The sequence below is a fragment of the Solanum lycopersicum genome, chromosome 6, assembly GCF_036512215.1.
Source record: "Solanum lycopersicum chromosome 6, SLM_r2.1".
Lineage (NCBI taxonomy): Eukaryota > Viridiplantae > Streptophyta > Magnoliopsida > Solanales > Solanaceae > Solanum > Solanum lycopersicum.
This window is the reverse complement of record NC_090805.1, coordinates 3,524,369-3,552,182: the sequence shown is the minus strand read 5'-3', so window position 1 is coordinate 3,552,182 and position 27,814 is coordinate 3,524,369. Positions and strand designations below refer to the sequence as shown.

Genomic DNA, 27,814 nt, shown 5'->3' with positions numbered 1-27,814 from the left:
TTTTTTTGATGGATATCTTTATTTAACACTCAAATTTAGGCTTAGATCAAAGTCTCTCAATAACAAAAAATACTTTATAGTATAAAATATTGGTCCTTTGTGTCCCTACTGTAAGGTCTAATGTACAATAGTCAAAACCCTTGCGCATCACAGCAGAGAGAACCAACCCCTGAAGCTCAACTGAGCAGCGCGAGATCTGTTTGTGCTAATCACTAAGGGACGTCAATACTCTCTCTTGCCGGCAATGGCATCCAGCTACTTCTATGTATGCACAATCATATCAATTATTCTCTACGTTTCCGCCACTGCCGCTGCTGATTCAATTCAAGGATGTGGGGGGTTTGTTGAGGTGATTTCAACTAATTTCCTTTTGATTTTTTGCTTGATTTTTGATTTTTCGAATGAAAAAAATTCAGTCTTTGAAGCCTGTTGAGCTAGTTTTTGTAGAAGGGGTTATTGGGTATCGGAAATTAGTTGATTTCGAATCAGAGAATGCAAAATCGTTTTTAGTTTTAAAGATTCTGAGTGGTTCTCTTGTATTTCTTTAATGTCGATTGGTTTTAGTAGATGAAGAGATTGACACTTACATTGTATACTGGGTATCTGATATTAGTTGATTTTGAATCAGAAAATGCAAACTCGTTTTTAGGTTTGAAAATCTGAGTGTTTTTTTAGTATTTTGTTGATGTCCATTGATTTTAGTTGGTGAAGAGTTTGATACTTACACTGTATACTGGGTATCTGATATTAGTTGATTTGAAATCAGAGAATGCAATATTGTTTTAGGTTTTAAAGATTCTGAGCTGTTTTTAGTATTTCCTTAATGTCCATTGGTTTTAGTAGGTGAAGAGTTTGATACTGATCTAGGTTATTTCTATTTTTCGTTTTTTTGCTGTAGGCAAGTTCGGAACTGATCAAGTCAAGGAAGTCAAGCGATCCGAAATTGGATTATTCTAATATCATTGTATGTGGCAACTACTGATTAATTGATAAGCATTTATTGTTCTCCTTTATTTTACTCTCTCACCTTATGGGTACCTGATAGTATCAGTCAACTAAACATTGATCCTGGACTAGATGAGGTCTGCTAGATGAATCATGTATATTCACTTTGTTGGTACTTGGTACTGACATAAAAAAAAAAGGAACTTTATCCTCTATGTTGGATGAATAGCCTGTAAAGCTCGGTTTTGCTTTTCATATTCTGTATCTGTGAAGTAGTGATTTCTCCTTTTTCAAGTTTCTATTCTGATTGGATTCATTATAGATCATTCAAACAAAGAACCATTCAAGTCTGCTTATACTTACGTTCCTCCTTAAGGTGGGGTTACTTTAGAGAAAGCAAATCCTGAAATGCTATCACTGAAACTCAGCTCAATAGAAAATATATAAATCAAAAAAGGCAAATTTTGTATAATATCTCATAATGATGAATTATTTAGTATGTATACATGTTTCATCTTACATTGGATGATGACAGTTAAGAAATTAAAGTCAGGGACTACATTCCAAGAAGTTCATTAGTGCTACAAATTCATAATTCGTAGAGGGTATGATCATACTATTATTCATATATTGAAAAAATTAGTGCTGAGGGAAAAGGAGGTCAATTTTTACCGTCATAAACATAAATTTATTCCTCTTTTTGATAAGCATAAACCATAAATTCTTGACAGTTAGCTCACATTCCTTTCCTTGAATGATTAAGTGTTGTTTTTATCTTAACCATTGTTTGGTTCTATTATATGCTACATTTTGCTTATGTGTGAAAAAAATTTCCCATGGGATATTAGCACCGTGCACCAGGTCCTATGCATTGCAGCCCTAGGTTAAAAAGTGTTGGGATTTTCTAATTTATCTTCTCAAGTTTATAGTGTTTAACAGTTATTTATACACTGTGTTGATGGGTGCTGTAGTATGCGATTATACCTTATATTGTCAGTCGGCCTTTGCCAATTTACACATTACAATGTAATTAACTCCGTAAGGATAACACACTAGATCTTCCAATCATATGTTTCTTCTAATGCAGGTTGAGCTTCGCACATTGGATGGCTTGGTGAAGGAAAGAACACACTGTGCCCCTAATGGTTATTACTTCATTCCAGTGTATGATAAGGTACTTCTTCCTGATGGTACTGAGTTGTACATTTTATTGGTCTGACTTATGTTTTTTTCCTTCTTTCTTGGTAAGCCAACAAACTTATGTTGTCATTAGTGTTTTGAGGTTGGTACTGTACTTTAACCGTCCTTAAATTAGAATATTGGTTTATGCCTCAACCAGATTTCCAAGGGCCTATGTACCACTTAAGGCAACTGAAATCTCTTGAGGAATAAGTTATTTAGCCCAAGATATTTAGAGGTAGTTCGGTTGGTAAACAAGTTGTATGAAGATTCTTATGTCGGGATTATAATAAGAGGGTCAAATAATGACAAATTATTTGGTGGATATACTTTATTGGTAGATGTATGCTTCATTGAACTAAAAGTCGGATGTATGAATAACAAAACACATGTTTTTGATGAAATGTAACATATAGTGTACGGGTATAAATGTGACACAACATGTGTTTTGTGTTACAAGATAATTGAGATGAAGATGAACTTTTTTTTTTCAATTTTAATCTTGAAAGTACTTTGGCAGAAGAGCTTTGAAGAAGGTTATATTTGTCATTTTGGTGTTTATCCTATGTTAAGTGTGATGTAAAAGTATCAATGAAAATAAACCTTGATAAAAAAAGTGTGTTATAAAAGTGATACCACAATAATTAAGTGGAGATTTGCTATTTCTGGAATCAAAAGTTCAACCAAATGCGGGATAAAATAATTCTATGTTTTATCCTAAGATCGTTATTCCTTATCCCTTAAACCAAACAACCCCTTAAAGTATTATTTTTACACGATTGACAACACAAGCATCATATAGAATCTTATCTAATTTAAAGATGTAATAGACCTGACTTTAAAAGGGGGAGATAGACAGGTGTGCCTTGCATGTATATATAGAGTATTTTTACATGGTTTGGTCTAACATCTTTTAATAGATGTTGCATTGTGTGACTGTCTCATCTAAAATTTTAAGTTGGTAGAGAGGTTATGCTTTTATTTGACTTTGTCTTCAATATGCCACTCACTTGCGGACTTTTTTTTCTTCATAGGCTTAACATGTATAAAATATTTTGATAAATGGGTGGCAGTGTGATTTGAACCAGAATTTCTGGTTGCTCTGATACCATGCCAAATTTTTTTGACTGCCTCATCTAAGAACTTCAGTTGTTAGAGAGGATACCCTTCCATTTAACTTAGTAACTTCGTCAATTTACTTAAACAAAATATGGAGAACTAAACCCCCGGCGTACAGAAATCACCTCTGAACCATATGGGGTGGGGTATGGAGGACAATCAGGAACCTATGGTCACAAATAGAAGGAAATATGTATATCAAGGTGGGTAATGGAAACAAAACTGAAGTTTGGAAAGATGGCTGGATAGACCAAACGTCTCTCAGGGACTTTTTTCCAGATTTGTTTCTAATCTGTGAAAACCCTGATGCTAAAGTGAGTGACTGTTGGACAGAATAGGGATGGGGCATATCTATAAGAAGACTACTCAATGACTGGGAGGTCGAGAGGGTGCCAGCGTTATTGGGAGAACTAGCTGGAATGATTATAACCACAACAAAATCCTGTGGAAACATAGCAAGGATGGACTCTTTTCAGTCAACAATGCCTACAAAAGAGGACTACATGGGATGACCGGGGGCCAAAAATATGATTGGAATTACTTTTGGAAGAGTGACATTCCTACAAAAATGAAGTGTTTCACCTGGTTAGTGTTGTTTAACACAAGAAGTTCTACAGAAGAAAGGCAGGCAGTTGGTCCCTAGGTGTTTTTTGTGCAACTTGACAGGGAAACAAATAGCCATCTCTTCCTGCATAGTAATGTAAGTTTACTGCTCAAATTTGGAACCTGTTTCTCAACATCACAAGCATGAACAAGACAATGCCAGAGCATACATTAGATCTGTTGAGCTACTAGATTAGGAGGGGAGATATTCATGTTTAACCAAAAAAAAGAAAAGAACCATATAATTCAGCTTCATATTCTGCATTGAGCAACTCTTGCTTTTAAAACATCTCTGGTTTCTCTCCATGCATATAGACCACCAAATGCAGGTAGGGACAATCTTCCATCACTTCTGTGGCCTGACTGATTCCCATCTCTGTTCCAGTTAGCTAGAGCTTCTTTGATGTTCCTTGGCATAGTCCAACTGATGCCCCTTAAGTTGATGAAAATTTGCCACAACTTCAGTTTCTCTACAATGTAGAAGGAGATGGTAAATTTTCTCGACCTCACATTCACAAGACCAACACTTGGAACAGATCTGCAAACCTCTTCTCACGAGGTTGTGTTGAGTGAGTGCAGCCTGATTGGTTAACAACCAAATGAAACATGCTACCTTGAATAGTATCTTGACTTTCCAAATCATCCTCCAAGGCCATCACCTATATGAGTACCAGGTCTTTGTGAGCTATAAGCTGAGCCAACTTAATATCTACCTTGCTTATCTGAATACCAGAATAGATTATCCTCATTTGTGCTTAAATATTTGCACTGCAGCAGCTCAACTATTCTATTCTAAGTTGCTCGGACTCAGGTGCGGGTGTCCGATACGGGTGCGGCTTCGAAGGATCCTTCCTGATCTAATTTTTTAGATTCAGGAATACGGATCCATGTATGGATGCGGGTGAGTGGATTTGCCTAGAAGTAATTAAAATGTGTAAAAATAGAGTTATAAAACCTAAATTATGGGATATTATGAGTAGAACTCGAGGAGAATCTTGGAATGAGATTAAAGGAAAATGAGTGACGTAGAAATTTCTATATAAAAGGTATTCCATTTTCTTTAATTCACCTTAGCTTTTGTATGTATTACAGAAATCATTAAAACTGCCGAAATTTCCCATGGATTTTGGTCAAGGTACCCAAAATCGGTTGACCAAATTGGACATGGATCCCATATCCACACCCATGTCGTGTCGACACGGGTTCGTCTGTAAAAGTGAAGAGTCCGAGCAACTTATATTCCATTGACCTCCCAATCATTTATACGTCTTCTAAACCTGAGATCTCACCCCTGATTGTCTCTCGTTTCTCTCGTTTCTCTGATAGCCACTTCATAACTAAGCTTTGATTTGGGATTTTTAGATTCCTAATCCCCAAATGTTCTTTTTTTTACTGAGAAATACATTGTAGAGGGCTATATAAGGTGAGTATAGAATACAAGATGCTGAATTAGACAACCACAAATCACTACCTGACCATGGAAATACATTTGGAAGGTCAAGATACCTTACAAAGTTGCCTGCTTCACATGACTGTTAGCACAAAAGGCTGTTTTGGACACATGAAAACTTGATGAAAAGAGGAACCACTCTTTTTTCAAGAATGCTATCTACGTGGGAATGAAGCTAAGATAGAGAACCACTTATTTCTACTCCAAATTGACCTTATATTCAAGGGGCATACCAACAGGTAAAAAATCTACAAGATATGATTCTCTACAAACTCTGCCCAATCATCTATACAACAAGGAACTTCCGTTTTACCCCAAAAGAAAATAAGGGAGCATAGACTACTCCTCAATGGATAAGGAACTCTACTATTTCCCTCTCTCCAAACTACCCACATTATTGCAAATGTTGTCCGACTCAAGATAACCTAGCCAAAATTGGGCATGTGACAACAGATTTACGGAGTATGTTTATAAACAGTTCTTGAACTAGGTTGGGTCATGCCACAGAATATCAGGGATGTTTCTGAGAGTTGGAGTTGCTGGAAAGTGTATAGCACCATCCAGAGAATCTGGCTGATGACACTTGCTACTATTTTTTTGGAATATCTGGAATGCAAGGAATATGAGATGCTTTGATGGAAGTATCAACTAAATCTAGATGTCTTCTGTTTTTGTATAGGTGGGTTTATCCTCAATAAATGTATACCTTCTTGAATTTTGTCAGCTCCCTAGCTCTCTACTAAATATGTACTGGAGTTGATAAGTTATTTTTGCTACTCTACTTTTGTTACTATCATGCATCCACTTGATGCCAACAATGGAACTTTTACTTTGTCAAAAAAAAAAGACAAAGGAAAAGAGAAGTGAGAGAAACTCAAAGTTGTTGGGTTTAAATAACTAGATGTTTATATTCTTAAGAAAGAAAGAGAATCAAAAATATAATTACAACCTATACTATATTTATAAGATCCTAGAATATCCTAGATACAACTATTCTATTAGTCCATTCACAGCCTGTCTTCTTGGTTTATATTTTGCTTCCTTCCTTTGCCATCGGTGTTCTCACTTCTCTTGTTTTCTGAGAAATGAAAGAATTTCTCACATCGCATTGAAATCATTTTGCAGGGTTCTTTCTTGATCAAAGTCAATGGACCAGAGGGGTGGTCATGGGATCCTGAACAAGTTGAGTGTCTTCAATGTTATATTGATGACAATTTTGTCAGCATTTGCACTTTCATTGATTCCAGCTCAATGTCCCCCCCCCCTTCCCCCCTCCCCCCCCCCTCTCTTTTCTGGCTGGTGTATCTGACCAAAGGAGGATCTTTCTGTAGGTACCTGTTTCAATTGATCATACTGGCTGCAATGGCAATGAAGATATAAATTTTCGCTTCACCGGGTTTGTTCTTATTCTTCTAACATTGAAATTAGTCTTTGGATCCTTTGTTCCATAAATAAAGAACAAAAGAGGGGTAAATTTAAACTTTTACAATGTTTATTTTGTTTGCCACACAGCTATTTATCAATATATTCCATATAATGTGCAGTATGGACTATCCACTTCTCTACATGCTAATTTTCTCGAGTCACTGTTTCTGCAGGTTCACTGTATCTGGACGAATTGTGGGAAATGATGGTGGGGAAAGCTGTGCTCTGAAAGATGGAGGTCCATCAAATGTGAAAGTTGAGTTATTGTCTCCCACAGGTGGTGTTGTGTCCTCTGCATTATCAACACCCAGAGGAACATACTCCTTCTCAAACGCTATACCCGGTATGGTTAACCTAAAGTTGTTTGGTTGTTTTTTTAGTGTGCACATACTTAGATGAGAAAATACAAATAATCTGTATATTTAGATTAAACAACTGCATATTCTGATGCTACTTTTTGGATAGGTATGATTATGACATTTTGTTTATGATAGATTGTTTCTGTGTGTGCTTAACATGCTATTATTCTGTTACAAATCTGAATGTACCAATTGATCTTCATCAGGGAAGTACAAATTACGTGCATCACGTCATGACTTGAATGTTCAAGTTAGAGGATCGGCCGAGGTGCGTTTTGAGTCGCTCATGTTCTTTTTGAGTACCATTGTTTCTTTCGGTGTAATCTCATCGACTTTGTTTACCATGTCTACTTCCTGAATTACTGTACATCCATTTGGAATAAGTACCGCTGATTGAATAATCACTTGAATCTACCATGTTGGTTCTCATTGCAGATTGATTTGGGTTTCGAAAATAGAATATTGGAGGACTTCTTCTTTGTATCTGGTTATGATATTCGTGGATCTGTGGTTGCTCAGGTGAGTTTCTCTAGTAATGACTTGATCTGTGTTTCTGTTTTAAGTTTTTTATTACAGTTGCTGCTGCAACTTGTCACAATTTGCATGTATTTCTTCGAAGAGATTAGATAGTTCAAGGAGACCTTTTAATCATGCATCTTCTGTATTTCATAGTCATTTCACTTTGGAGTATATTTACACACAATTCAAGACATGATCATTGCTAAAACTGACTTGAGGTATTTGGAATGTTGTGATCGAAAAAATTTGTACCTACTTGTGTGTTCTCTCACATAGTTGAAAGTGATGAAAATGTGGGAAGGATGTGGAGATCTTAATAGCCAAGGCTGTGTCTTCTTCTAGTGAGTTATGAGAGGTGAAATCTCAACTTCTTTATGAGACAATGTTGTATGGCTACCTTGGTATCATAATGCAAAATTAATATAAAACTAGTAATATTACCCGCGCTTCCCGCGGGAATTTAAAATCACATAATTTATAAAATAATATTTTAAAACTATCCGTCATTAAAACTAAAATACTAAATTATCTTACATGCAAGATTACGTGGTAACAAACACTAATAATGTAAAGGAAAATGAAAGTTATTACATCTTATCATTTATCCTTAATAACATAAGCATAAATTAATGACGGTAAAAGTACATACCAAGATCCGTAACATAAGCAATGGTGTAAGTGAGCCATTCAACATGAACAAAGTGAACAAATATTTAGTTGTGAAGAAGAAGAAGAGGAGGAGGAGGTTTAAAATTTTCGTTGTTTTAAAATGAGAGGAAATCCCTCTATTTATAGACAATAAAGGGTAGTGTGCACAAATACTTTGTGCCTTATCGAAAATCTTGCAACTATTTGGAAAAGTTGCAACCCTTCGGAAAGGTCCCAACCTTTGATAAAAGTCACAACTTTTCATTAAAATCACAACTTTTCATAAAGGTCGCAACTTTTCATAAAAGTCACAAGTTTTCATTAAAGTCGCAACTCTTCATAAAAGTCCCAACTTTTCATGAAAGGGGAAGGCTAGTAGAAAATTCTGGTTTGTGGTGGCGCCACATAGGCAGGCCTAAAGTTTTCTTTTATATATATGATAATATGATATGATATATGATAGTCCTATTCTATTTCAAGCAAGTTATGTGGATAGTGGTTCCTAAGTAATGTGGTAAAGAGAAATACTTGCTATTTCATGGGAAAAAAGAGTAATGTTGTAAAGAGAAGTAAAGGAAATGAAAAGTTACTTCCTTGCACCGGTTTAATTTTAGCAGAAACTTGCACATACTAGTGCAGTGGAGAATATATTAAAAGATAGTTAATTTTGCTTGAGATAGATATTTCCAGCCTGTTCTTTAATACATGCTACTTAGGATTTGAAATAAACTTTAAAGCTTACTTGGAATTATACCTCTCATTACCTTCGTTAAACAATGCAAAAATATTTCTAGATAGTTGAAGTAGCCCTAATTTCTTAGTAGACTAATCAATCCTAGGGAAACCAAGAACCTGAAAACCTAGTAATCTTGCGGAATAAGTTCTGTCAATCTAAGATAAACTTTGTTTTCTTAAGGCGACTATTCAGACAATTGATTAAGATGGATACAAGGTTCTTACATGTAAAGGGAAGAAATGATGATTACATTGTTTTTGATATGTTGGTTTCCCTTTCTGGTGCTGTATCAATGTGATATACCTATACATGTAAGGGCAAATAGATATAGGATTTTCTTTTCTTTTGGATGTTAGTTTTGTTCTTTTGATGTTGCCTTCTGTTATCTAATGGTGTTACTATGGTGACTGTTTTCCTATTCATTCTTATTCAAATGAAAGTACACAAACTATGAAGCAAAGACAACAAAATTATATCTGTTCTGGGATCATACTAGTGTTATTGACATGAAGTAGCGAACAATTGACCTATTTGTTTCCCTATTACCTTTTTGTGATACCAAGCAATTATGAAATCAACACCTCATTCCGTGAGAAGGATAAGAATATGATTAGGTGACTCTCCGATGTGGCTTCTCTTGTTCCAAATAATAGTATGTTGAGATTCTTTGATGTTTTCTAATAAGCTGTATTGCAGGGAAATCCCATACTGGGAGTTCATATCTATTTATACTCAGATGATGTCACAAAGGTTGATTGCCCTAAGGGCTCCAAAAATTCACCTGGTGATCTAGGATTGGGAGAAGCACTTTGCCACAATGTGACAGATGCTAATGGAATCTTCTCGTTGAAATCCATTCCTTGTGGTAAAAAACTTCTATTCTTGCTGGTGTAGTTCTTCTGATTTGGCGATATGTAATTATAATAATTGTTTTAAGCGTAAGTTGCTTCCTAGCATTATATAAATATTTGGAAGTTTTAAGTGCATAGGTTTGTATTCTTGAAAATCATATAAAAATAAAGACACACAAAGATCAAATAAGAGATTAAAAGTATTTCTTGCTATTGCATCAATAACTTAAAACATATAATTTAACTTTGTCAGATATTTTAGAGGGTGATTGGGTAAAGCTTGTAAGCTGGTCAAATTGGGGGGTTTAAGCACATTTTGGATTATCACAATCTTTAATCTTGGTGGAATATGGACCCACCCCTCTACCAATCTCCATTTAAATATTAGGCTTAGTTTGCATGGTGCAGGACTCAGACCTCTAAGCTATGTCACAGTTCACCCAATTCAAATTTCAAATGAGACTGTAAGAAAATTGCACTTAATTACCTGTTTGGTTAAGTCTCTTATAAGGCAACTCTTTTACAGATTGAAGTGAGTATGCCTAAATTTTTATTGAGGAGGAGATTCTTGAATTGTAGCTATGGCTATTTGGGAATTTTGCTATGAGGATACGGCTTGAGCCATAAGTGCAATGATCTGCTAATAAATCTGTTGTAGCAGTTGTTCCTGACACTCGATCTGAGAGCAGCTAATGCATTCCACTACTACCATTTTGACAAGAAAACGTAGAAATAGGGAGTTTTTTCAATATAATAGGACAATGTCACCAAGTTTGAAATTTGAAAAATTTGTATTATTCCCCAAAAAAGAATTTTTTGTTGAATTTTAGCTGTGACAATGGAAGAAGAGCAATTTCAAAGGAACAAGTTCATCATTGTATTTGCCTTCTTATAGAGTGATTCATGATGTATCTTTATCATTAAGGCATTCCCCACACCTTCACTATTGCAGTTATAGAATATTTCATTCTCCTCTAGATTACTAGTCGAGCAAATGTTCCTGAGCAAAGTTCAGTGTGAACCATGCTGGAGTCCATAAAAGGCTTGGGGCATAGTGCCCCTACGACTTTTGTTCCCGGAGTCTAGGATATGACTAGATTTAAAGAATTAGAGCATTATTAATAACAACATGCACAATGTTTCTGTGGTCAACTTTACTAATTTTCTCGCTCACCTTATCATTGAGATCTCTCTTAAACCATGCGTAACCTGAAAAAGAGTGGCCATTTTCATCCCCAGAAATAAGTTTAATTAAAGACCGTCTGTACTAGGCTTTCCAATTAATACTCGCCATTGAGATACCTTTCTCAGCACAATTTCCCTCAAGTATAGTCTGTCAATTTCACCTTTCTTCTTTCTACATCTGGCTATAGATGATGTTGTCAATTTCCCTTGTTGGATGCATATGATCTCCTTTCTAAAAGGTTTCCAACGAGGGCTCTCTATACTCACACTTCCGGTACCTTCAATCATATCCCTTTGATTCAGAAGAATTAAATGACAAGGATTTAGGTAAAGCTGGGTTGTTTATAGGTTCTACTTTGTCACTAGTTTCTCCATTTTATTTGACATTTTGAGCTGTCGCCGTTTCCCCTTTAGATATCACTCATTCTGTTCATGCAAGAGATGATTGGTTGTCCTCCTTTTCTGGTTTTTCATATTCCGCTGCAAGAGAATCCACTCTTTGACACATATATTAGACCGTAGCACAAGAGACGATTCGCTCTAGTCCCGTAACCAAGCGAAAGAGGATTGACGCCTGCTGTGGGTTTGGCTAGGTCATTCAAAAGTGTCGCGCAGCCAGTTAACACTGCATTTCTTTCAGTAGATATTAACAATGATTGCTGCCGGAAAACGAAGTTCAGAATGCTTCGTCATTATTATTTTTTCGTGCTGTTTGGTCAACTAAAAGAAGAAACTCATGAAGAAAAACTAAAATATGAAGAATATTTATTGCTGTTCGAGTACTAGAATTGGTTTATTCTACATTTTAAGTGTGTTCCCGTATGAGTATCTACCTTTTCTAATTGGGTAAGATACCATTTATCATCACCTTTACCCCCTCTTCTTGGTTATAAGGATTGATCTGTTGAACTATTGCAGGGGTTTACAAGCTTATACCTTTCTACAAGGGTGAAAACACCGTTTTTGATGTTTCACCTTCTTCAATGTCGATATCGGTTCAGCATGACCATGTAATAGTGCCGGAAAAGTTTCAGGTATGGTATTGCATGTTGTTTCCTTCTTACCAAGGTTTAAATGGGCCTCTAATGTATTTTGTGGGAATTAGAAATTGTCCTTTTGGCTAAGTATCTGCTGAGAAGTATGTAAAAACTTCAGTTTGCTGCTATTTTTGTTGGTGAGAAAATGTATTAATAACAAGGTATTAGAACCTATTTGACTGCTTATGTTTAAATCTTTCAATTGCAACTGCCATTTCAAAGACTCAAATTCTTTTAATCACTTGGATAAATTATTCATTGTGTACTATATAATCTCACACATCCATTTAGTTAGAGGATTCTTTTTTAAAGTTGGAAAGATTCTATGACAATGAAAAGTCTTTTTGTGGTGAGCAGTTGTTTGCTTTGAACATCAATCTTTTCATTTCTCTTTCATATCAGGAAAGCTACGTTTTCTAAATGAAAAAGCTACATGTTTATGTGAGAAATATTATTTCAGTTGTTAATCAGCTATTTTCTGTAAAACCTAAGGTAGAGGAGGGTGGATGCTTTATTCTGTAACTGTACTCTTTCTGCTTGACAAATTGGTTGTATCAAGTGCTATGCATCATCACATGTTCCGAGTATTTGTCCTTTAGAATCATTGATACATCAGGTTCTCCCTGTAATTCCTTAAGCAAAAGAATGTGTCAAAAAGCTGTTGCATTTTATTTTATCATAGGTCACTGGATTTTCTGTTGGGGGTCGTGTGGTTGATGGAGATGGTAACGGCATTGAGGGTGTCGAAATTTTAGTTGATGGACAAAAAAAATCTATCACTGATAAAGAAGGATATTATAAGCTTGACCAGGTAATTCTATTTGCAGCCTCGTTATAGCTTCAAAGTTTTGTACATTGAAGAATTGACAATTTGTTTTAAATACTACCAGATTGTCTTTAGCATCAGTCTTTTTTGTGGTTGTCTATTTGCTAAAAGTAAGAATATCTGATGGTACTTTTAAGCTCCGTCTGCTACCCGTTGTGGTTAGGAATTAGTATCATCATTCCTTTGTGTTCAATACCTTGCCTTTCACTTCCTCGTGGACATACTTTGAGATTACGTTTGTTATGATGTTGTTGTTGCCTTTCACTTCCTCAAATGCTTGGATTTTTTTAAAGGACCTCAAATGCTTGATTGAGTTGACTGAAATGGTGTAAGATGCAGGGTTTCCGAATAGTGGATTTTGCTAGAATATATGAAAAGAATGATTTTTTCTGGGTTAGAGTAGGGGGCTCAATATTCTAAAACCTCGGGGATGTTCAAATATTTTCCTCGTGTATATTTCTGTCTGCAATTTTCACTTCTTGCAAACTTTTAATATGTTTTCTCGCTTTTGAAGTAATCTTTTTATTTTCATTCGATTTATTTGAAAAAGATTTTGTTGCAAGATATATTTATGTGATAGAAAAACTTTTAAATGCAATTAAACTCATTAACTTTCCTGTTAAGTGATAATTTATATTTTTAAAAAGTTAAAACATTCAATGATGTATTTTTGCAACCTACTACATAATGGCCATATTAAGTTCGCTCCCTGTAAATGAAAAGTATAGCAGATGCCTCATGGAATATATGTGAGCCATTTTCTCTTTCAGCTCTCTGACATTGACTTGCCTCTATTATCAAATTGTTTGCCATGATTCACTGTAAAGATGGTACAATCATCTGTCCGGATTTCATAGATGACATAGGTTGCAGTAATTTCATCTGCTCCTGTAAAATGTTTCCACCTTGAAGTAACAGAAATCATGACATTACTAGTAATTAAGGCCAAATAGGACTGATTAATGGGTTACAACGGAGAAGTATCTGATTTTACACTAAGAAAACTTGCGTTGCTGAAATGCTGATAAAAAATATCAAGTTGCTGAAAGTTATGGACACCATTCTATATAGATGGCTTGCTGACTCAGGTGATGTCCCAATACGAGACAAACAACCCCCAAGCCGCATATTGCTGTCACAAAAAAATTAACAGTAGAAGTCAAGGCAAGTTTAAGCCTGAAAGTCCAAAAAGGACCAAGTAGAGAAATATTGGTTCAATAACAAAGAAAAAGGGAGAAGCAGTAGTTGTAGATCAGCTCAGGGGCCTTGCTTTCATTGCAAGGATAGTTGCTTCACCCTCAATAGAAATCTCACGGTTGTTCTTCTCTAATATGCATGCTTCATAGCCCATTTTTATTTGTATTTTTTGCATTTGATTGACTCGCAAAGCATCTCCAGGTCACGTCTAAACGATACACAATAGAAGCAAAGAAAGTGCACTACAGATTTGACAGGCTCATTGACTTTTTGGTAAGCTTATAACTGCATCAGTTAAGAAATTTATAATGATGATTTGCAAGATCTATCTCCTTTAGTGCAAATAGTTTGCTATATAGTCTTTATTACAAATTGTTACTAACTGCCCCCTTTCTTTTGGTGGTTCCACCTCCACCATACTAATGATTGTATAGGTATTGCCTAATATGGCTTCTATATCTGACATCAAAGCTGCATCATATGATGTATGTGGTGTTGCACAAACAGTTAATTCTGAATTCAAAGCCAAGGTATCATGTTCCTCTTTCTGTTATTCTATCAAATTTGCAATTCTTAGGCTATTGGTGTTTTGCACATGAGACTTAATTCAAATCTGAAATTAGTTTGTTATGCTGGTTGGCATTTCTGTATAATATAACCTTTTTCTTTACGAGTGGTTAGTTTACTTTGTGGAAGTTACTGTTAGCAATTATGCACTGATAATTGTTATGTTAAATGAGTTTGGTTTGTATGTTTTAATGGCTTGATACTAGTTTTTACTTCCTTACAAATCAGTATCATACACCTACCCGAGTTGTTAATTGTCTAGTTTCATGGTCCAAACTTAAATAATATTTGTAGTTTCTTTTGATATTTCCATTGTCCTCTTGCAAATGGTTATGTGCACGCAGGTAGCTCTGACTCATGGCCCACAAAACGTCAAACCTCAAGTGAAACTTACTGATGAGAGTGGCCATTTTTGCTTTGAGGTATGGCAGAGTGAATATTATTTTTACTTTTTTCTGCTTCTTGAATACTTTCCATCACTGGTTATAAGGGGCTGTCAAAAGTATAATGGCATGTATCTAACACATTAGCCCCGTTACGGGAAAGTATGATCTGTAGGATGCATCAATAATATACTTTTCCAGACTCCCAAGAGGGGGTGGGAGGATGCACAACAAGAAATCCATCATTTATTGGTGCTTGTTTATTAAGACACAACATTTCTTTATTTGGGTGGGTGGGGTGTTGTTGGAGGGAGCTCAGCATGCTGTCTTCAGAAGTTAATTTGATCAATAGTGATCTAGAAGAACCAACTGGTCAGTAACCAATGAGTAATAGGATAATTAACTTGAAGGAAATAGCTGAATCTTCTAATTTTGCCTCAAATCTAGTCTATATTCTGCTTTATTGTTTTGTATATAATAGAGTTGCTTAGCCACGTCTCTGTTTGTCTGTGTGTTAAAAGTATCTTTTGGCACGTGGGAACAATTTTTGTGTTAGAGAAGGTTGAGACAAGATTTTTGCGTTCTCCATTGCTATTTTTTTAATGTTAGGGAAGGATGAGACTTAAGGTTCTCCATATCTAGTATCTTGGGCTTAAGCTTTTAGGTGAAAGAGGACACTTTTCAACTTCATTGCTCAACTTTGTATTCTTGTATTTTTGTATAGAAGACGTTGTTTTTCCAATTTTAGTCTATCATCAAACATCATTTTTTGTTTTTTTTTATTCTTAGTAATTACATGAAAGTACTGCCAATCACCAATTCTATATTATTTTTAGTGACCAAGAAATCTCAAGGAGCCTGCCCCTTTGGCCAACCGCAACCCTCCAAATTCGGGAGTGAGATCCGCCCCTCTATCCTTCTCGTCTTAAATAATGGACTTAGCTTGCTTTAGTTTGCCTCCAACCACCAATTTCTTATTAGAAGATTGTTTAAGGATAACAAAAAGATCGTGGTCAGAGTGTTATTTCAAGAGGAATGTTGAAATTTTTTTCAAGAAGTTCCTTAGAATGACCAGGTTGTCAATAAGCAGGACCTCGTACCTCTTTGGCGGCAGAAGGGATGAGAAAATTTGATGATTGATTATTGTAGGTTTTGTTGTTTATACTGTTACTTCCTTGGCTAGTTTGGTGGTGATTTGGAACAGCAAAAGATAACAGGTATGATTGGTCAGAAGATAGAGATAGGTAACAAGAGATGTGTTGGGGCCAGCAGATATCCAATTTTTTTGAAGTTCTGTAAGTAGGTTTTTGTTCACCAGCTGTAAAAACTGATGTGTAAAATGGGGAAGATGTAATGGGTCTAGCTGGTAAAATGAAGAATAAAGGAGGAACTTGTAGCTTTGTGTAGAGTGGATTTTTTTATCATCATCCTCAGATGTAATGGAACTTAAAAACTGTCAATATTTTCTGTTTGGAACACTTAATGTTTTATCTCCATTTGCTGCAGGTTCCTCCTGGTGATTATCGCTTATCTGCAATCCCAGCAAAACTTGAGAACGCTAAAGAACTTCTATTTTCTCCTTCTCATATTGATGTTTCAGTCAGGAGTCCGATATTGGATGTCAAGTTCTATCAGGTATTTGAGTTATGTTATTAGAATTCAAACTAAGGACTGCTTTGAAGATATGCCAATTTTTTTCATGTCGTGTCAAACCAATTATCTAAGTTGCGGATATGGTAGTAAAGTCGGTCCATCTGAATTCAGATGAAATGTTCGTTGATCACTCCTTTTCTTATTTTTGAAGGCACAAGTAAGTATACATGGCTCCGTTGTTTGTAAGGAGAAATGTGGTTCTTCAGTTTCTTTGACTCTTCTGCGCCTGGATGGGAGAAATAAAGACGATAAGAAGACAATTGGTTTGGCAAATGAGAGTAATGAATTTTTCTTCTCAAATGTTCTCCCTGGTAAATACAGGGTTGAGGTAACACCCCCACCTATGGCCTTGGTTCTTCCTGTTTAGGACCCTTTGCATTTCTGTCTGTGTATTTACATCCCAATGTCTTTTCCTTTGCCTTTTATCACCCTTTGCATTTCTACATTTACATCCCAATGTCTTTCCTTTGCTTTTACCCCGCTTGTTATTAGCTAACTGTATCTGGTAACAGAAGGCTTGTGTTTTTATTTTGTTGTTAAAAATAAGTTAGTGTTTTGTGATTAAATAGAGGGGTGATTTTCTTTCTCGACACCACTGCTAGGCAGTCTGCAACACTCACAAACTTCAGCCTCACAATACAACACGAATCTGTCGAAGTATAGACCGTTTCTTTTAGGCAGCGTAGTGATTTGACAAACACAGAAAATGTACAGGAGCGAATCCCAACCTTAATTAATTTGAATATTCAACAAAGGAAGAAGCTTCACTGATTCACTAAGGCACAGAACACTCTCTGAATCCTTAGTTGAATTTTTGCCCCCATTTAAGATCTCTACCCAAGGCAGTTACAAACAGTTACAACTGCCCATGTGCTTGGTATATGCTTTGAAAAAAATCTTATCTGAACTTAACTAATTTACAACAGTCATATTCTAATAGACATAATACATTTCGAATTCAAATGTCTATGCCCATGTGCCTCACTCATGCCAATCATTTGCCTTAGCTGATATTGCGTGTACCCACACTTAGAATAATTCTGCCTGCTGCCAGCCTTAGTTTAATTTTATCATTTCTGCCAACTCATGCCAACACTTGTCCAGCTTTGTCTTGCCATCGTCAAGTCCCCACAGCCTTGCCTTGTCAAGCCAACAAACTTCCTTGCCTTGTCGATGCTACTGTTTGCATGTATGCCCCCATAGGTGCCATACGTCTGTCTTTGCCTTTGCACGTCCAAGCTGCCTTGCCAACACTCAAGCATCTTGAACACAATGCTGGACTTTAATACTTAGCCGCACAATTGCATTGTTTCCCCATGCCCATGCCAAGTCCGATGCACAAGTCCTTGCCATGCGCTCATGCCTCTACCGGCGTGCCCTCATCTAACAAACCACCCCCATCCCTTGAGCTCGATGCGCCTCATCGAGACTGTTTTGAGATAGTCATTGATTCGGTCATCAAATTGCCATAAATCCTTCGTCTTCTCCCAAACAACATCTGCTCCCACTCTTGCCTTTCCACTTTACCAAAAATTCAGTCTTGTTATTCTTCTTACTTGTGCCAACAACCTGGTGATCAAGGATCTCTTCTATCTCAGCATCAAACTATGACGGAATAGAAGGAGGTGTCCTCTTTGATCTGTTTCTATTCGGATCATCATTATCTGGGAAGTAAGGTTTCAAGAAACTCACATGGAAAGTGGGATGAATCTTTAACCTTTCAGCTTCAATTTGTGAGCAACCTCACCGACTTGTTGTACCACTTCAAATAGGCTGTTGTACTTGGGATCAATCCCCTATGCCGAATCTTACCCGCAATTTGCTTCCTGATATGGGGCGTGAGTTTCAGCAATACCTAGTCACGCACATTAACCTCTACTTCACGCGTCGCTGAGCCTTGCACAGGCTGTCTTGTGCCTCTGAAATCATTTTAGGTCTGTCCCTTGCAGGCCTGTAGCTGCTGGACATTTCCCTTGGTTCTTTGTTTTGGCAACATCTAATGCAGTCATGGGCTTTCTACCTAAAACAATCTCAAACAGACTTGTTTCTGTTGCTAATGTCTTGTGCAAATTGTCCGCCGCTGCCTCCTCACAAAGGAAACACCAATATATGCAAATAACCTTTCGTCTCCTGAGAATCTCTGTCATCAAGATTACCCCTTTAGTAGATTATCACATGAAGAAGCACACCTTCCTTAAAACCTTAGGAATCCAACCCAAACCATGTGGAAAACTACTATCCCATTTGTAATTTTAAGCTCTTAATGTCCAAACCTCTGTTTTCCTGCTTTGAAGTAACAATATCCCATTTGACCATTGCAAGCCTTACATTCTTGTCTATTTCTGCATCAAGGAGTGCATGTACTCTATTCATGTTTGATTTCCTAAAGAAATCATTGTGTCCAGAAGTAGTCTAAGCTAAAGTTGCAGTATCTATTGCATCCGTTAATCTATTCCTTCAGTTAGTTGGCAATGCATTATGTCGTTTCATTTGATCTTATTTTCAGGTAAAAAACAATTATCCAATAGCATCATCAGGACAAGATAAATGGTGCTGGGAGCAGAGTTTTATTGATTTAGAAGTTGGCGCTGAGGATGTTAAAGGGGTAGATTTTGTTCAAAAAGGTTTCTGGGTCAACATAGTCTCAAGCCATGATGTGGAGGGCTTACTGACTCAATCAGATGGTTCTGGAATGAACTTGAACATCAAGGTTGGTTTAGTCCACCTCAAAAAGTTCTCTTAGATCTTCTAACTAACACGAGAAGCTCATTTTCTTTTTCTGGCTCTTGAATTGCAGAAGGGTTCTCAACACGTGTGCGTAGAATCTCCGGGAGTGCATGAGCTGAGCTTTCCAAATTCATGTATTTCTTTTGGGAGTTCATCTGTGATCATTGACACATCTAACCTTTCTGTATGATCCTTTTGGAGTTGGAATTTTTTCTATTGAACTAGTTCATTTATCATGCATGTCTTCTCATATACTTTCTTCTGTTTGTAGCCTATCTATTTGAAAGGCGAGAGCTATCTTTTGAAGGGTCATGTCCATGTTGAATCAAGCTCGTTTAGTAGCGTTGAGGGCTTGCCTGAGAATATACCGTTGGACATTTTGGACAGTGAAGGTTCTGTTGTTGATGGTCTATTGGCAAGACGTGTGCCTTACGGAGTTGATCAATCGAGTGCAGCCATCTACGAATTTTCCATGTGGGCTAGTCCGGGAGGAAAATTTACTTTTATTCCTCGAGATGCACGGTGTGTGAATTATATTTTGATTTTATTCTTTTTATGCTTTCTGCCACTCGTTCTCTCTGTCTCATTATTCTTTTTATGCTCTTCTGCTACTCGTTCTCTCTCTGTCTCTCATTTTGGTCTTTCCTTCAAAACAAAAATACATAGATTGATAAGGAACTTTAAGGAATATGACCTTTTGCCTGTGATAGATGTTCATGTATTGATTGTTCTAGTGTGATTGTTTTTATTCCTTAAGGGAGAGAAAGTGTAACCTTTTGTTGTAATTCAATCTGCCTTTGTTTAGCTATATATCTATTTTATGGATTCTTTGTATCCGAGTCAAGTAACCTGCTTAGTTTGAATGAGTTGTATAGACAATAAAGCCTTCAGACGGACTTGACATGATAAAGAACCTTAATTTGCCTGATTCTACAACAACATACCCAGTGAAATCTCACAAAATGGTGTCTGAAGAGGGTAGTGTACGCAGACCTTACCATTACCTCATGGAGGTAAAGAGGCTGTTTCTGAAAGACCTTTGACTCAAGTGCATCCAACCCAAGTAAAAAAAGAAGAAAACAGTGGAAGAAAGGATAGCGGTTAATAAGAAAAGCAGTGTAAAGTCTACAAGAGAAAAACAACATCAAAATAGTGTGATAATCGAAATACACTAAACTACATATGTCAAGGACACAGGGATCAACTAGTCCTACAACAGGCACTAGGGCTACGTAAGGCAAGATAACACTCTACTCCTTCCTATCTATGGTCATGTCCTCGGTAATATGAAGGTTCACCATGTGTTGTCTAATCAGCTCTCCCCAATACATTTTCAGCCTACTCCAACCCCTCCGCATCCCCTACACGCACCTCCTCGCACATGTCCAAACCATCTGTCTTGCTTCCTTCATCTTGTCCACCACAGGGGCCATCTCACCTTCTCCCGGATAACCTCATACCTGATCTTGTGAGTCCTAGTGTGCCCACACATCCATCTCAACATCCTCATCTCTGCAACATGTATCTTCTCAACATCCTCCTCTGTACCTTCATCTGCCTGATTCTGACTTTCCAAAATATATGCTCACTTTTTTAGCTGTATTTTTCGAGCTTGTTTCATGCACTTTGTAGTGTGATGCACATGGTATTAGATGGCAGAATGTTTGTAATTCAAAGATTAGAGTAAATGTGTTTCCTGACATGCTCAAATGCTTTGAGACATTGCCTTGCACACAATCAAGAATAGATGTATTTTTAAATGCTACTTTGTTATAATTCCTCAGCTTTTCATGCATTTCTAATTGTTGTTTCATGTTTCAGGGATGATGGCGGGAAAAAAATATTATTTTATCCCACACAGCAGCATGTATGTGGAATTGAAAGTTTTAATCAAAGTAGTTTTTGTGTATCTACTCTTAGTTTTGAAGTCTTTCTTTGCTTTCTCTAGGTTGCTGTGATGGAAGATGGCTGCCAATCTTCAATTCCTCCTTTTGCTGGTCGACTTGGGATGTATATAGAAGGATCAGTTTCTCCCCCTCTCAATGATGTTGTTGTCAAAATAATTGCTACAGGAGACAGCCAAAGTGCTCCACTTAAGCAAGGCGATTTAGCACTTCAAACTACCACAGGGACCGATGGCTTATATGTCGCAGGGCCTCTATATGATGATATAAGTTATACTGTTGAAGCTTCAAAGGTTTGAACGATCTTAACATTATAATAACTGCCCGAGCATTTCTTGTTTCTCCATAATGCTTTGTTGAGCAGATCAATAGCATCTCCAGATTATTAACAGTCTCTACATCCCTTTTGAGTTACGTTATCATTTTTCAATGATATATGGTGCATTTGTACTAATGGTATGGATTTCTTCGTATATGTGCATTGCTGGCCAAATAAGACTAGAAGTATGAATCCGGTGGATTATCATGAGACTGCTAGCAAATTTGTTCTTTCTTGTTGCTATAGTTTTCCTTGATTGCATTCAATCGTATGTTATCAGCTGTTCTTATTGGAGCTTATTTGCTACTAGGGTTCTGTGGACTCGACTAAAGTATAAGCTTTCTTTTCTCTTTCTGGTGGATCTACCTAATATTTCTTTCTTTATTTGCAGCCGGGTTACCATGTAAAGCAAGCTGGACCTCATTCCTTTTCTTGTCAGAAGCTGGGCCAAATTTCAGTGCGTATATATTCTAGAGAAGACGCCAACGAGCCTTTTCCATCAGTTCTCTTATCATTAAGTGGAGAAGATGGTTACAGGAACAATACAGTATCAGGTGTTGGTGGGATTTTTGTATTTGGGGACTTATTTCCAGGGAGTTTCTATCTCCGACCCTTGCTTAAGGTATTTATTGTTCCCTAATCTTAGGCTTTTATGACCATCTTGGGATATAGATGTTGGTTTATCTCTTATCTTGATAAGAATTTCTTGGGGACCTAGACAATGATATCAAGATAAGAGATCTGTACATTACGAAATTTGCTAGACCATTGAGCAGCAGCTGTTGCTTTACAGCCTATATGTAGTTCTTTCTATTACAAACCAATTTGCCTTTTATTTAATTTAATTATATGATACTGTGGACATATTATTGTCGAAGGGGAGCCTTGGCGTAACTGGTAAAGTTGCTGCTATGTGACCAGGAGGTCACAGGTTCGAGCTGTGAAAACTGCATCTTACAGAAATGCAGGAAGGCTGTGTACAATGTACCCTTGTGCTCCAGCCCTTCCCTGGACCTCTTGCATAGCGGGGGCTTAGTGTATAGGGCTACCCCTTTTTACCATGAACATATTATTGTCATTATGGAACAGTATCCTGTAGCACACTGTGAATTTGTATTGTAATCTTGAACATGATTATTTTTCGTAACTATCAAGAAACATGATATGTTTGATTGTTTTCAAAGAACCCTAATTTTGCTTTCCTTTGTGTTTTTTTTTGAAACTGACAATATTCTTCAGCATTGAGGATGTGCTGGCCATCATCATAAGAATTACAGATTCCCTATCAGATCTATAATTTATTCAGTATCCTCTATACATAATTGTTTACACCAAAAAAGTAGATATACAATACAATTCCATTTTACTGTGTGAATGGAATTGGGCCTATGACCAGTGTTATCAAAGGCGCGCTTTAAGCGCGCTTAAGCCCTGAAGCTATGCTCAAAACATGTTGAGCGCTTCGCCTCATGTGCGCTTCAGTGTCGTCATCAAGGTTTTAAGACAAACTTTCCTTGCCAATTGGCCTATTATAAAGAAGTGACACTAAACAATTGATATTTCACTTTATCACAAATATTTTTCATTTTCTTTGGTCATAAATGTGCCATTCATGTTTATAATTATAAGTCTTGGACTAAACATATATATTTGTATTTTTTTCTCCCTTTGCGCCTTTTTTCATTAAAGCCCACACTTTATTTGCGCTTAAAGCCCCCAAGGACCTTAGAGCTTTTTTGCGCTTTTCACCTTTGATAACACTGGGCCTATCTTTAAAACATCTGGCATTTCTCTCCTCTATACTGCCCACCATATATATGAAGGAATAAGTCTCCACCATATGTTCTAGTTCATTAACAATAGTTTCTGCTAAGTGCTAGAGAACAGATAAATTTAAGTGATCTGTACTAAATATATATGTTTACTGATCTGTTAACTCAGAGAACAACAGCTCAGTTGTTATGTACCTCTTAGGTAAAAATAATCGATTTGAAGTTAAATTTTTGTTATTCTTTTCATGGGTACAGATGTAACCCTAGTAAAATGCAAGCTACGTTAGATAGACGAGTCTTCTCATTCCCTTCCCATGAACCAGCGCAAGTGACGTGGGATTTGTTTGTGGATGCTTTCAATATTTTACAACATACATGTTACAATTATAATAGTTTCTCTAAAGAGGGAATGTTTGCTAATGTTTGCGTAGGAATATGCTTTCTCCCCTCCAGCAGAGGCAATCGAACTTGGCTCTGGAGAGTCAAAGGAAGTCGTCTTTCATGCAACGCGTGTTGCATACAGGTATATCTACACATAAATATATATAAGTGGAATGTGCTGATGCCCGTGAGTTGTGTGAGGTCTTTGATTATTAGAAACATGAGCACTCCAGTTCGGTGCTTTTATCCAATCAATTACCTTTAAACATGAAAACATTTTGCCCCCAGGGCTTTGGTCTAAGGGTTAGAGCTCAGTGCATGTGGGTTAGGTGCATGTTATGGATTTGAATTTTTTCACAGACGAATGCCTGGTATTTAAGTGGAGAAGGGTAGAGAAGCAAACGCATTGCCCATCGAGTTTTAAACCATGCGGCATTGGCCCTTGGGAATTCCTCAGTTGTAAAAAGAAAGTTCATAGCTTTTGTTAAAGAATAAATGACGGGGCATGCAATGACATGAGAAATATGTACTTTTTTTTCATTTAATGGTCTAGTGTATTTTGAACTCATCCAATTTACCGAATAAACACTAGGAAATATTTGCATTATACGTTAACGCTAATAGATGCTTTTCTTGACATTATAATACAGTAATATATATTAGTCCTTCATATCCTCTCTCTTCTTTTCTCAATTTGTCTATCCTTTATAATGTCCGTCGATGGAGTGACATGCTGGTGACCCAGCGAGGACATACGAAGAACTAACAAGAAAAAAACAACAAAAATAGAAATGGTGAAAGGTTTGGCAGGTATCATATTAGATATGGTGCCCTAACTTGTTAGTTGAGAATCGGTTGTCTGTTTATCCTTTTAAGTTGAACCTTAACTGTTGGTTGAATATATTGATAACCACTTAAACTTGCCTGAATTTATTTAGACAGTTTAAATTATGGTGTATTTCAATTGAGCACTTAAAGCACATGATAAATTGTCCCTATTAGATACTCCGGTTCACATTTTGATTTTTTTATGCATGTTTTCAAGCGCCCATTATGCCTACTTCAGTTATACACATCAACATCAATTGGAACTGGCCTGAACTTTTATGGCTTATTGACCCTATGCATATAATTAAATGATATGGTATATTTTGAGTGATTAACTTGGCATAATAGAGGCTTGAGAATATGCACAAAAGCTTTTCTACAAATTTGAGTCAAAAGTGTCCAATAGAAATACTTTGTCACGTGTTCTGGTGCTCAACTGAAACATGTTGTAGTTCAAATGTCTAAATGATATTTACTGGCAAGCTTAAGGGGCTATTGATGTATTCTGCCTTTGTTGTTAGTTATTTGATGAAGGGAATTTGTTTTAGGTACGCTTTGCTACTTCTCTAATTACCATATGACAAAATAAGCTCAAGACCTATGAGAACTCTTATGGAGTCTCTACAAGCAAGAAGAGAAATTTGAGTTCTTGCTGATATCAGTTCACATTTAATAACAATTTTCACTTAGGTGGATCGGCTAGGATTTGTTCATTATGACATGCCATTTGCAGCATCTTTACCAGTTCTTGTTGGACTCAGATGGTTTTAACTTCCTTACAGTGCCATGGGAGTAGTTAAACTCTTGTCTGGTCAGCCAAAAGAAGGTGTTTCAGTAGAAGCTCGATCCGAGTCAAAAGGCTTGTATGAGGAGACAGTAACAGATTCAACAGGATTTTACCGTTTGAGAGGACTCCTACCCGATACTACTTATGTGATTAAAGTAGCAAGGAAAGTTGCATCTGGTGGAGCTATGATTGAGCGTGCATCTCCTGAGTTTCTGACCGTTCAGGTTGGTACACTTCATGTTGCCATTTTTCCTTTAATGTTCATGAGTGAATAGGAATCATGAACTTGGTTATCCTTTCGAAATTGTTCTTGTGTTGATCTTTGAACTGAAAGGAATTTAAATCATATATATACATTCCGCAAAGGGCATGCTAGAGGAATCAGTTAGAAGTGTAAGAATAGTGGGGTAAATATGGAGTAGCAACTTTCCTTGCTTCTTTAAGCACAAACTGGACAATGCCAGAACACACAGCAGACCTGCTTAGTTGCTGGGTGAGGAGAGGGGGTAGTAAGAACCAGCAAAAATTGTGGAACATGATACCTTCTTGTATATGGTGGAGTATTTGGAGAGAAGAAATAAGAGGTGTCTTGAAAATACTGCAGAATCAATGCAAAAGCTTAAATGGCATTGTATGAAGACTTTTTTCTTTTTTTTTTTGCGTAAAGAAGAGGATATAGAGGATGCTCGACAGATTTTAAACTTTTTTTCTTCTTTATAAGTTTAGTCACCGCTTTCTTGATTTGTTTTTTTTTTGGATCTTTGATGTAAATCTTTTTGGTGGTTGCCAGCATACCGTATTGCTGAGGAATACAACTTTACCTTTATCAGAATAAAATAAAACATGGAGAATCTTATTATTGTTGGTTTGCACCAGGAATAGCTTTTTTTTAAAAAAAAAAAATTCACCCAGAATTGCTTGTACTTCTTTAGTCTTCTTAAAGATGAACTAACCAATATGAGGAAGCACTCCACTGAATGGGTTTTAGGATAAGTAGAAGTAAGAATATATACATTGCAACTTTTATTACACGCTTTTGCCAAGATTCTAGCTCTATGGACTTCTACATCATGTCTGTGTATGTCTAGATGTTCTGTGTGAGACAACAAAGTTCCTATTTTGTTTTAGTTATGGTTAAAATACGAGACATAGTTTGTAAATTTCATCGAATCTGTCCCTTTAAAGGCACAGTTGTTTGACATATGTTTTGCTTGTGCTAACTTCATATACCTTGCAGGTGAACGCTGAGGACTCTAGGGGATTAGATTTTGTAGTATTTGAACAGCCAGAGAGGACAATTATAAGTGGCCATGTTGAAGGGCATAAAATCAAAGAGTTCAACTCACATCTCCATGTGGAGATCAAGTCTGCTGCTGATCCGTCAAAGATTGAGTACAACTCTCCACTTCCCCTCTCAAACTTTTTCCAGGTGAAGGACTTGCCTAAGGGTAAATACCTTGTACAGCTGAGATCATCTCTGCCTTCAAGGACTCACAAATTTGAATCAGATGTTATTGAGGTTGATTTAGAGAAAAATTCTCAAATTCATGTGGGTCCACTCAAGTACAAAATCGATTTCAATCACCAGAAACAGGTAATGTGTATCAACTATTGGACACTAATATTCTTTTTATTGTTTCTGTGATGATATTGATGTTGGTTTGCCCTTTCTGTCTCCCCTATGATTCCAGGATTTAACTCCAGCTCCTGTGTACCCTCTATTTGTTGGAGTTTCTGTGATTGCACTTTTCATTGGGATGCCAAGGTATCTGGGGAACTTTCTTTGATCTAATTCTTTATGTTTATCGTTTTAATGGACGTCCAAAGAAGTTAGTAAAATGTCTGTTTCGATTTCTTTGTTGCAGATTGAAGGATTTATACCAAGTGATGATGGGAATGTCTTCATCAGTAGTGTCAGCAAAGAAAGAAGTGAAAAGACCTCTAGTGAGAAAGAAAACATACTGAGGAATGGATCTACTTTTTAGAGGAGCTTCAATGCTTACTTAGGTAGGTGACATGAATGATCTATAAGAGCTGATGTAGTTTTTATTTGTCCATCGATTCAAGCAAATCTTCACTCACACAAGGATCTCCTCCCTCGCCTCACAGCAACCCTCTACTACGATACTGAATCTTCATTTGTTAGTCGTTAGCGCTTCAAATTTTGACAATTTTAACCTCAATATATTTATTATACCTATGCCAATTTTTGGGATGGTTTCAGTAAATTATGTTTTTGTGATTCCATCCATATTTAGCTTTTGTAACTACTGCCCAGCCCCTCTCTCTTTAGTATTTTGTTGGGATATTAATGATATCTATAAAGATTTATGTTAATTATCTGATAACTTGTACAGAGTGTTGAAATGATACTAAAAAATAAAAATGGGGATATGTTCCATTTGCTTTAGAAC

The 27,814-nt window shown here is 36.6% G+C and overlaps 1 protein-coding gene across 1 annotated transcript; it reads left to right on the top strand.

The window, feature by feature from the left end:
- On the top strand, positions 1-27,740 carry LOC101265828 (uncharacterized). Its single transcript, XM_004240519.4, has 27 exons — positions 1-349; positions 899-964; positions 2,033-2,119; positions 6,422-6,478; positions 6,628-6,692; positions 6,895-7,064; positions 7,287-7,348; positions 7,516-7,599; positions 9,680-9,848; positions 11,938-12,053; positions 12,739-12,867; positions 14,281-14,352; positions 14,514-14,609; positions 14,991-15,068; positions 16,536-16,664; positions 16,834-17,010; positions 19,189-19,392; positions 19,480-19,593; positions 19,681-19,931; positions 21,231-21,276; positions 21,358-21,606; positions 22,024-22,254; positions 23,836-23,927; positions 25,396-25,624; positions 26,638-26,994; positions 27,092-27,165; positions 27,266-27,740. The coding sequence occupies exons 1-27, from the start codon at positions 245-247 to the stop codon at positions 27,363-27,365; spliced, it is 3,609 nt and encodes a 1,202-aa protein (XP_004240567.1). The 5' UTR covers positions 1-244; the 3' UTR covers positions 27,366-27,740.
- The last annotated feature ends 74 nt before the right edge of the window (positions 27,741-27,814 follow it).